The sequence below is a fragment of the Dioscorea cayenensis genome, chromosome 14 (assembly GCF_009730915.1).
Source record: "Dioscorea cayenensis subsp. rotundata cultivar TDr96_F1 chromosome 14, TDr96_F1_v2_PseudoChromosome.rev07_lg8_w22 25.fasta, whole genome shotgun sequence".
In the NCBI taxonomy this organism is placed as follows: Eukaryota; Viridiplantae; Streptophyta; class Magnoliopsida; order Dioscoreales; family Dioscoreaceae; genus Dioscorea; species Dioscorea cayenensis.
This window is the reverse complement of record NC_052484.1, coordinates 438,124-450,071: the sequence shown is the minus strand read 5'-3', so window position 1 is coordinate 450,071 and position 11,948 is coordinate 438,124. Positions and strand designations below refer to the sequence as shown.

Here is an 11,948-nt window from a genome sequence, read left to right as displayed (position 1 = left end):
GTTTATTTAGCTTAACTGTGTGTTTAGTAGAAATCATATTCAACGGCTGTGATTGATTGAATCACTGTCACAGTAACAAAAATTCAAAACTTGATGAAGACCTTTTAGATTTTCATTCAACGCTTGGCAACTTACCTAGATTTCAAATCTACTTGCGTGCATAGATTGTCCATCCTCTCTCTATATATATCCTTGTGAAAGTTATTAATACTAGTGTAGAGTGTGCGGGTTTGTTCTTTCTATTTTTTTTTTCTCTGAAAATGTTTTCTATTTGTCAATTTATAACCCTCTGATTTTAATCTCTTCCCACTACTCTCTATACCCCTCTACATTTTTGTCACATAAATCCTTCACAGAAAAAAGGTTCCCAAGGCTATCCTCCTTGAAACAGAACCAATACTGTCCTTGTGACATACTAATATTTCTTGTGAAGCAATCCTCTTTTTTTTTTCCAGACGAATCTCCATGAAATAAACCTATCCAGTAAAATCACTCAAAGGGAAGCAAAAAGGTAAATATAATCCAAGTATAACTTCACATGCTTAAACCTGTCTTCTGCCACACTAGCTTGGGCCCCTATGCACATTTCACTGAAAAGATTCATTTCTTGCTCATCTTCTTGCAGCATCTGTTTCTAATTTAATATTTAATATTGCTGCATTTGAAATATTACAAGGCAAATGTTTCTCCCTCTAAACAAATTAAAAAAAAAAATGGATAAACCACATTCATTGAACAATTCATCCTGCTAACAAGTAGTAAGTAGTTCATTGTCATCTAACAATATTTTCAAAATTGAATTTTTTTGAGGACATCTGCTGTGCAACATCACTGCAAAATAAAGACATTAAGAATTGCAAGAAACAGAAATTTTCCAAAACAAGATGGGAATAACAATGATCATATAGGTGATTATAAAAATAAGTTAACAAAATTACCAAGATGCAGTTTCAAATACCTTGGCTCTTGATCCATCCTGGGGCCTTAGAAGAAATTGCCAACATGACAACCGAGAAAAGAATATTTATATAGCTGGCTGAAGATAGAACAACAGCAGAATATAAAGTGAACATCAGAGTTACCGAGAGACAGTTGATGCAGCACCATTAGAAGTGACTCCAAAAATAGCAGATGGGTCAGCAGCAACAGTTAAAGAAGACATTAATTATTGCATCACCTGCTGCTGATGAACCCCCAACCAAGGATCTTTCTGGTTTAGTCCTAGCTTTCTTAGGCTGGGTATCCCTAGTTATTGGAGAATGATAAGCCATATGTACAATAGAGAAAAACAACGAAAACTAGGATGATATAATGCACATAATTTTATATGAGGAATAACCCCTACTGCATATAACAAACATCAGTAGCTTTAATTGAAACTTTCAAGACCATATTGCAAAAAACATATACCTCATGTCGAATTCATACTAGGGAAAAGGTTACAGCAAACACAGGTTTTTACATAATTATAACTCACACCTCGTTTTTGCATTGACTAAAAAAATCTATTTTTAACAAGATGTTTCCTAAACTAATTATCATGCAGACATAGCAAAAATTGGACTCTTGCGAAGCAAATGAACACATAATGAACTTAAAAAACATTTCAAGAACATATACTCCTAACAAAAAAAAGAATGAATGATGGATTTTACATTGCAAGTAACTTCATTGAATAACATAAATTCAGGAATTTGTCGAATGATACCTTGATAACTTTTTCCTCATTATCCCACTGAGCCTACTTTCTGCCATGTTTGGATCTTTGACATGCACATGAGAGAAGTCAGTCAGAACATTGTCAACAATATTATCAACTGCAACAAAATTTTCATGATGGGATCCAGATTTTGCTCTTGATTTCTTGGGCAAACCATCACTTGCAATAAAGCATCAAACAACCATAATGAAAAGATATTAAACATACCACATAAAAATCGAATAATCGATGTCTAAGGCAAGCGAGTTCATTGAATAGAATAGATTGAACCATCTGATGGATGATACCTTGATGCTTTATTCCTTGGCCTTTTGATGTCCCTCATTTCACCTGTATTTAAAGCTTTTGAAAGAGAAATAAGAGGGAAGATGGCAAGGGCATTGTCCTCAGAAGAATTTATCGTATCATCTGCTATTGCATTTTGATCAGGTTCTCTGGATTTTGGTCTTCGCTTTTTGGACAAATTATTGCTGTGGCAGTAGTAAAGAAAAGAGATTATTTAAGAAAATAGAAATCTTTCATAAGAGTATACACTGCACAGAAAGCTTAATCGAAACGGATATTAATGTGTTTTTGCATCATCAGGCACAAGAAGGTTAGTGACATATGTGAAGGCAAGCAGCTCACCGATTAGCCTCAAGTTGCTTCTTTGATTTTGTTCTCTCTCTGCTCAGTAAATGAGTCCTTTTTGTCAGGTAATTAAATCTATGGATAATTTAACTCAGGTAAAAAGGTAATAAAAACCTACAAATGTCAAGCATACCTTGGTCTTTTCATCCTGGTTCTTCCACTCTTCTCCTTCTCAGCTACAGGTGGATTTGCACTTGGACAGAAATCATTGGGCCCAATTGAAGGTCGCTCACTTTCACGATCAACAAAATTGGATACAAGGGCAATCCGCTTAATTTGGCGAGCTGCTTGTAGTAAAGGCACCTCATGTGGTAGCAAAACCTTCCACCTCCTAGATATTCAAGAAAAAATAATTTTTGAAGTCAATATGAACTAATTGTTAAATGACATAAAATATAAAACTTGGTAGTTTAAGTGTATATGAATAAATGATTTGAAAGGGAGTTTGTTTTTCTTACCTCCTGCACTGACTGTCAGTACGCGGAGGCACACAAGTTGCAACCTTGGACCAGCAATATCCATACATATTTATTGCATCCAACAACTTGGCATCCTCTTCAGCAGTCCAAGCTTCCAGATTAAGGGATGGATCCAAACAATTGAGCCATCTGCAATGAAAAGTAATAAAATATAAAAATAAAATTCCTATCTGGTTCACTTGGTAAGCGCTAGTTGTAATAGTAATACCTTTCTCTGCATTGAACTTGTGTCCGTCCAGGGGCAAAACGAGCTATTTTATTCCAGTTTTTGGCCCCAAAAAGCATCACTGCTACCTTCAGCCATTTGTCTTCATCTATAGACCACCTTCCCACCCTTCGGTCTGGAAGAATTGATTTTCTCCACCTACAATAAATGTGGTTATGAAATTGAGTTTATCAAAGGAACTAAAAAATTAATAAAAAAAAAATTGTAAGATTAAAAACAACCTTTTAAAAATACATATGGAGTTATACAGAAGGGTTAGGCAGTTAAAGTATCCACAAAGACTCTGACCTCAAATGCAAAAGAATGACTAATGGACCTGAATATAGCTCAAACAAAACAATGGGCATAAGTTATATATAAGAGGCTGGATGGTATTGGATAGGGATAAGTGGAGAAAAGAATTTATGATTCAAGCTAAAGGTTTCATATAAGCAACCTGAGCAACACTTGTGCTGCTATAAAATAAATCAGAGTTGGACATATGAATACAAATATACGCAGCCAACCTAAAGAAGCTAAAACAAATTGGCTTATTGACAAACTCAAGACTAAGTTAATGGGGGATCTCTTGCCAACAACCCCTCAGAGTAGAAGACTGCTTATCAATTTATACTTCTCACTTAATTTTGCATGACAGACAGACAAGCCCATCAACAAAAGAATTAGAATGCTTGATATTATCGCAATATAAAATATTATAACTAGAGTTTATTTGTTGATGAATTCAATGTTTAATGAATGCATATTCCCCAAGAAAGTATAGGTTCCTTCCCCATCAGATATGCACCAAACCAATAGACATGCACATGCAATTTGGATAACATACCAAGTAAAAAATTTCACTTAGAAACTTAACGATCTTATTGTGAAACGTCAAACTGAATTATACAAGTTTAGAGAAACAGATTAATAAAGAACCCCATCTGTGGTAAGGTATCAATATCCATCATAATTAGGGCTGTCAATAAGCTGGGCATGCTAACACCTTCAAATTCAATGTCACATGCAATTTCTAGGATATAAATTGCCTCGAAAATAAATATGACCAATCATGCAGGTAAATTTTTTGTATTAATGCTTGCAGTGGTAGTGTTTGGGCAATAAATAATAGATATGGTACAGGGCCAACCTGTTTGAGCATTGAGGACCTGTACGGCCTTCCAAACTATAAGATACCATTTGCCAATTGTTGTCACCAAAATTTTCTACAGCCGCACGAAGCATAGCATCTTCTTCTTCAGTCCAATCCTTTTTCAATATATGCGGGTTAAGACTTCGTTGGTAGCGTGCCAAGCACTGGAAAGGTGTTCTATGTGTTCCCAATGTTATCGCAATATCAATCCAATTATAAAGCCCTCTTTCTTGCACAATGAATAAAAGCTTCTTGTCTTCCAATATTGTCCAAGGATTGTGATTGATCAATGGATCTTCATGATTCAACCATCTGAAAGAATAGAAAGAATAGATAAAAGCAGAAAAATTGCTCACTTACAATATCATTAGGAACATGAAGAAAGAAAATGAGGGAAAAAGAAAAATTATGAAATCAAATGGTTAGTTCATAATGACACAAATTAGATATATAAATAAAAATGTACACTACAAATGTCTATGTGAATAAAACAACAATTAAAAAATCATTTCACGTGCTTGGACTATTTCCAGCAACCTGTTTTGCAGCAGTAGATCGATCATGCACTAATGCAACATGCAATTGTACCAAAGAGATGCTGGGAAATATGTAGACACAGACACACACATATACACAAAAGAACTATAAAATTTTCCATCAGAAGCCAAAGGATGTTTGAAATTAAACAAGGAATATAATCTACTTCTTGCAAAAACTCTTTTCTTAAGAATAAAAAAAAGAAAGAAAAAGACTGTAAACAAATCTAAGTGCCCACATGAACTACAAACCAATGCAAGCTTGCAGCATCAAGAAAAAAATAATACATCATTTATAATGATTAAGTGCTATGCTGGCATGAATTGAATGATAGACTGCAGAAAATGACATCACAATTAAATGGAAAAATAATTAAAAATAACTTAAAAGCCATCTGCCACGAAAAAATTATTTGAGAATTAAGAAAGGCTTATTGAGCACAATAATTTAAAGTAATTAACAAATGAGAAGTACCTTGCTTCACACTCAGCACCAGAACGACCTGTGAGATACATAGAACCCAAGCGATCCCAATTTACTGAAGGTAGAAAAGATCTAATTTTTTCAGGTGTGACTTCAAGATTTTTACTTGACAATGCAAACATTAACTTTGAGTATGCAGAGTCATCTAAGTCACTGCACAAAAAGTTAGGATAGTGCAATTAGAAAATAAAATTAATAGCTGACTAGTTGAACTTTTTTATCACAGGGCTATTTGCAACCTCCAGGTCAGTAAGCTATGCCTAGCAAATCCCTGAGAAAAAGGGAAAAGATTGGTAGGTTCACAATAAACAATACCTATCCAAGGACATTGAACTCAAAACCATCAGCTCTTGATATTGTTGCCTTATTCCCTTTGCAAGTTTTTCCCTCTCTTCATTTGACCATGCATGTCTATTGGTAGAGAACGGAAATCTCTTCAGTATCAGCTTATAATCAGAAACACTGGAGTTTTCAGGTGGTCCAAGGCATAGGACAGGAACCTTTCTACTACTCTTCTGCGATGAACAGAAACAATGGGCTAGTCAATGCAATTCAAAGCAATATATTATTTTGTCAGATGCTCTCAATCGGACCATATTAGATATTCAAGACTAAGAATGACATTTTAAACAGGAAAGGCAAAGTCATATTTAGGCATCTCCAAAGTTTCATAAAGATGCTATAATGAAGGCAGTGGAATCATATTAAAAAAAAATAAGAGCAATACCCCACAAGTTAGGCATTATGGAACAATTTATAGTAGAAGCATGAAAAATCAAGAGCAAAACATCTGTGTTTCTGTCACTACAAAAACTTCAGATGGTTACTCTAATTAAGTTTTAAATTAGCATGTTTATGAATAATTGAAAATTTTGAAACCTAAGGTGGGACTCATGAGCTTTAGGAGTAATTAATTAGATGCTGCATTTAAAGCTTGCTTATGCTTAAATATAAGAGCACTCATCTTAATGTAGAAAAAGGTACAACTTGGTGAGTTAAAGAACTTGAAATAAAATGGTCAAGCCTTCAGGAAATTTGTTAAAATTGTCATTAAAATGTATAAAAGGTGGGTGTTTGTTTGATCTAGAACCCATTAAAATGCAAAAACTAAGGTCAACCAGGAACTTGAAATTTTCCAAAGCAAACATATCAACAATTCTATCGATAGTTTTCCGCAAGGAAGGTCCAAATGCACTTCCTATGTTTCTTAAATTTCCCTAAAATGATTAACCAAGATTATTTCCTTGCCATTGAATCCCCTAGTTTCTTCAACTAAACAGAAGAATTTCTTATTGTACAGTAAAAATGAATCATCAAAAATTTCACCACATTTTAACATATTTCACATAATTCAACACCCATAAAGCTTTCTACCAATTGCTGATTATATGTATATTAGTAGATAGCCACTAGGAGCAGATTAAACTATTTGGCAGGTTACACACGGAGATGTAAGTTAAGATACACCTGCCTACATACTCGCACAAGAACATACAAGAATAAGCACAGTTAAATAATCGAATTCACTTTGAATAAGAAAGTTTGTTCAAATTAGCTTCTTTCAGCCAGAAAAAGAAAAAATAAAATTCAAACTTAAAAAGGCCAAACAAAAAGAAAGCAATGTGATGAGTCGTCGCCCCGATGTCCTGTGATGAAATAAATAGATAAAGTGTGTCAAAAGAACATCGAAATCACTTAAAAGTGCATGATAATGCAAAGAATCTATAAGTGAAACATGGTGTAGTTAGACGCTTATCACAATGCGTTATTGATACCTACCTTCTTTGACATTGAAGCAGTCATTCTCATAGAGACCAACCTGGCACAAGTGTCCTTCTGCTGCCCAAGAATGCGCCCGGTCTTTTTCCTCGAATCCACCTGAAACTCCATCAAACACTTAACCCTCTCTTTCAAGTTCTTATTTTTCTCAATCTTGGCCTCAATCTCCATCAGCTTCTCCCTCATAAACCTCTGGCACGCCCGATTCTTCTTCAATGCCTCCACGAAACACTCAGCGGACTTAGGGAACTGCGACTGAAGACCCAACCTCGAGGAATCCCAAGAAGCCTCCTTGTCTTCCTCGCGGTCTTGTGAAGCCTCGTACTGGGAGAATCGGTGCTGGATGGCGCGCAGGGTAGCAAGATCTTCATCAGAATCGTCGTCCGAGTCTAGAGTGTTGCTCAAAGGGGAAGAAAAATCCTCAACAGGGACGGATAAGAAGCGAGACTGGAGATCACGGAGGAGATCGATATCCTCATCAGCCGAATCAGAGCCGGAATCAGAAACCAAGGGCCCCCCAGACAAAGCTTCAGCATCAGCACCGGTGAGGATGAGGGCTTGGCGGAGGGCATTGAGGTCATCGGCAAGAGACTCATCGCAATCGCTAGAGGAGGAGTATAATGACGAAGCCGGCGCCATGGCAGGAGATTTCTAGGGTTTTGGAGAAGCCTGGCGAAGTTTATGTTAAAAGACGATGTTTATACAAAGAGTACGAAAGAAAAGTTTGCTTCAAGGTTGCCGCACTCTTTTGGGAAAGAAGGGTTGAATTGATCTCACATTGAAATAAAAATTTGCATATATATATATATATCCATGTGAAAGTTATTAATACAAGGCCAGCCAAGAAGCCATCCACGAGGTTCTTGCTGAGATCTAATCAATCAAAAAAAAAACCACAAAACCTTTCAAATCCATCAAAACCTAATCCGCAAACAAACTCCTAGAAATCAATTCCATACTTGTGAGCTGCTTGGTGAGGAGGAGGCTAGCTTGGCTAAGGATCGCCATAAGAAACAACAATCAAGGAGATGAAGAGGACATTGTCGGAGACCTCAAAGGCTCAAAACAGCTGGGGATTTAGATTTAGGCTTTCGGCGAGGGTGGTGGTGGAGAAGGCGAGAGGGAGGAGGAGAGGGAAAGGCGGAAGTGATGTTAGGATCGGGGATTTGAGGCTTTAGGGATTTAGGGTTAGGGTTTCAATAAAAGGGGCAGTGGATAGGACGAAAGGGAGAACGAGAGCGAAATGTGGATGCTGCCATAGCTTGATCGAGATGGTCTTTTTCAATTTCCTCCTTCCTCTCTCATTCTCTCTCCCTATTCTCCTTTCCTGTTGCTGCTCCACTGTCACCACCTTCGTCGCCGATTTTGGTGGCTCACCGGAACCCTAATCCAAACATCTCTTGGATCAAGCTATGGCAGCATCCACCTTTTGCTCTCCTTCTCCCTCTCGCCTTTTGCAACAGCCCCTCACTGAAACCCTAACCCTAAATCCCTAAATCCTCAAATCCCCAATCCTAACATTACTTTCGCTTTTCCCTCTCCTTCTTCCTTACTTCCGTCTTTCTGTCTTCTCCTACTTCTTGCCCTCTCTACCGCCCCCCTCGTCGAAACCCTAACCCTAAACCCTCAACCATTTCGAGCCCTTGAGGTCTTAGACAAGGTCCTCTTCATCTCCTTGATTATTGTTTCTCGTGGCGATCCCTAGCGAAGCTAACCTCCTCCTCGCCAAGCAGCTTACAGGTATGGAATAAATTTCTAAAAGTTTGTTTGCGGATTAGGTTTTGATGGATTGAAAGGTTTTGTAGTTTTCTTTTTTGATTGATTAGATCTCAGCAATAACCTCGTGGATGGCTTCTCGGCTGCCCTTGTGGATGACAGAAAATAGTTTCCAATTAAATCATTGATTAGAGGTGTTCTGAAAATTTTCAATATTTTCAATATTTTCAAAAACTTCAGCAAATTAGCTATCTAATAAATAAAACATGTTCTTAAAGATTAAAACAAAAATAACACATTCTACAAAGGGATCAAAGATAAACAGGAGCTTGACTAGTGACTACTATCATGTAATGCATTGGACAAGATGTACTGCTGTAAATTCAATCACCAAAAGCTCATTGGAACATCCTGACTTCACATGCGAAAAGGAAAATAAAAAACACATAATTCAAAATCTCTTCAAAGCTAATTAACAAGAAAGTACAGCCATTAAGATATACCAGATAAAACTTCTCATGTATTACATGCTTGAGTCCAATATTAATCATAATCACTCCGTAATGCATAATTGCATTATAGATTCAATAAGAAGCCCTTACAAAGAATCATTCTGGTTTAATCTCTCTAGCATACTAGCTGAATATGCATTTAACTATCCATACATTTAATTAGAATGCCCTTGAAATCCATGACAGAGTAACAAAACCTCAAAATCTAAAATGATATCGAACACATAATTTATCTATTATGAAATCAAATTAAAAAAATAAAATAAAATAACAACAAAAGCAAGCCAAAAATAATAATAATTAATATAATCAAACCTGAAGTAATTAACTCTCAAGCACTTGATGCTTCATTATCAACAGTAAAAAAGTTTCCCTTCTCAAGATCTCTCTTGTTTGGGTTGGATTTCTCCTTTGTTTCTCTAATAGGGATGCAAGACCGCTTTTACAACATGCATGCACTGAAACATAAGTGAAATTTCAATGAGATGTCAATAAATGTCAATAAATTAATGATAGTTGATGGAATGCAAAATCCTAAAAGCAAGCAAAAGTGCAGAAATTTGAATAAAAAAAGCCAAACTTTATCACACATGGTCATTATATCCAACAAATAAATGCATTCCCATTAAATATTCATAAATCAAAAATGATACATTAAAGCACATTGGCCAAAAATGGCAGCTCAGAAGCCTGATTTTAAGCAAAACATGATTAAAATAACCTTAGAAAATCCAAGAGTAACAAAATGACAAATAAAATAATTTTAACTTATCAAACAAAATATATTGAATGATTTTTCAAAGAAAAAATATTTTAAGAAGATGTATCTGATGATGTTCTACACAACAAAGTGGCCAATATTCATGGAAATCTCAAGTCTCTGCACATTCTTGATTCCTTCATAAATCATTTCACTAAGTCATCAAAACATTTTAATTCTTTACTTACGTGGATGTATTTTTTTTTTTGGATTTGCACATGGAACTCTGTTTCATATATCTTTAAAGCAAGTTGAATTAGTACTAATTCCTGATGTCTTAAATTGGTTTAGAGGGCAAATATCCATTTATGGAGGTAGAGGCAAGGCATCTAACGCTATCAGAAGTGCAAGACTTGCTATGTTTATATAAACAACCAGTTAAAAGGTACACAATGCTATCAAACACCCCGAGCGCATAGGCTGTCTCCACATGCATTTCAGCTTCTTTTTAAAACTGCAACGATACATACATACATACTTTAATGAAAAACATGTTATTTTTTCCCTTTACTATAGGAAAAAAACAATTATAGTATTTTCGCTTTGATCCAATTGCCAATTCGGGCAGCACAGCTGTATGCAAATCAGTCTCATCTCTAGAGACGTGACCAGAAACAATCACAAATCAAAAAAGACAAGAATCATCCTCTAACCAAGCATAACAAAATCAAAACAAATCCCAGAGAATTTTCCCTTGAGCAATTTCAAATTTGAAATATAGTTCTCTCCAAAATTCCCTGAAAATTTACTTCTCATCATAATAAGCCAAAATCATTGACGGACCCGGCCAAAAATATTGGATATAACTAGTCTATAACTCACTGATTTTAATCAGTCTCATTACAATAAAAAAAAAAAAATCAAACTTTCAAATCCACTAAAAAACAATTTGGCATTCAAAAACACCAAAATACTAATCAGCTTCCAAATTGATCACCCACAACCTTAATACCACCCTCCCATCATCATCCAACTCCTGAGCAACGTCATAAGTAGCATGAACACCAAACAAAACGTAGTAAACAAGCATCAAACCAGTACAAACCCCAAACCTCACAAAAGCTTTGATACCCAAAGACCCCATAAGAAACACATTAACAGCAATAGAAACAGATGGCAACAACCATGGAACAAAAGGCACTCCCCAACCCCAAACCATCACCTTCTTCTCCTGAGCCACAAACACTCGCATTCCAAGTGTTCCCAAGAACCACAACCCCCCTGCAATCCCATACCCAATCCACCCTTTCACACCCACACCCCAGCACACATCCAACCCAATCGAAGACCACAAGGCAACATCTTTACCTCTCACTAATCTCCCTCCTCCTTCCTTCTACCAGCACCGGAACGACACCAAGGTTGATCCTCTCCGGCGACACCAAGGTTGGGTTTAGGCGACGATCGGCAGCTGTGAGAGATGGGAAGCTCAAACCTAAATAAAAAGCCCAAATTATTTTATTTCCAATATTTATAAATAAAGGGTAAAACTGTTATTTTAAATTATTCCAATAGTTGCAGAATAATATAAAGTAAAATTAAATTAAAAAAATAATATTTTAATTTAATGCTGGGAAATTATTAGAATTATTATGAGAATTAGGAATAACTTTAGTATAATCAATATAAACTTCATAATTCCCAAAACTGATGTGATGGTTGCCATTGAACATTGAACTTTCACTGAGAAACAGAATAGAATTTTCAAGACACTTTCATTTTGTTCACACTCTTTTATCACATATTATACACATAAACCTCAACCCTTTCACTGTGCATTATATTTGATTTATTGAAATCAATTACTGAAAATAGAATTGTATCACTTAAACAAACATGTGCAGAAATGAACTTCTGTTATAACCCCATTGGAGCTTGTTAATGGTTGCCATTGAACATTGAATGTCCATTAAAAAACAGAATATAATTTTTTAAAGTAAATCATTAATTTTGATTATTAAATTTATATTTATT

At 35.7% G+C, this 11,948-nt stretch overlaps 1 protein-coding gene across 7 annotated transcripts; it reads right to left on the bottom strand.

Moving 5' to 3' along the window:
* Positions 1 to 629: 629 nt before the first annotated feature.
* LOC120275384 (myb-like protein L) lies at positions 630 to 11,418 on the bottom strand. 7 transcript variants are annotated; one of them, XM_039281933.1, is made up of 15 exons: positions 11,283 to 11,418; positions 9,530 to 9,672; positions 6,987 to 7,655; positions 5,523 to 5,722; positions 5,199 to 5,360; positions 4,185 to 4,499; positions 3,038 to 3,193; positions 2,809 to 2,958; positions 2,484 to 2,681; positions 2,348 to 2,386; positions 2,008 to 2,190; positions 1,709 to 1,879; positions 1,178 to 1,245; positions 959 to 1,036; positions 630 to 831 (listed from the first exon to the last, which is right to left on the bottom strand). In XM_039281933.1, exons 3-15 carry the CDS (start codon positions 7,623 to 7,625, stop codon positions 749 to 751), a joined length of 2,442 nt encoding a protein of 813 aa, XP_039137867.1. In that variant the 5' UTR covers positions 7,626 to 7,655; positions 9,530 to 9,672; positions 11,283 to 11,418; the 3' UTR covers positions 630 to 748. The 7 variants fall into 7 exon arrangements, 4 of the variants coding, with proteins under 4 accessions (XP_039137867.1, XP_039137868.1, XP_039137871.1 ...); XM_039281935.1 differs by having other exon boundaries at positions 761 to 831; positions 939 to 1,036; XR_005541098.1 differs by having other exon boundaries at positions 766 to 831; positions 959 to 983; positions 1,083 to 1,245.
* Positions 11,419 to 11,948: the final 530 nt, after the last annotated feature.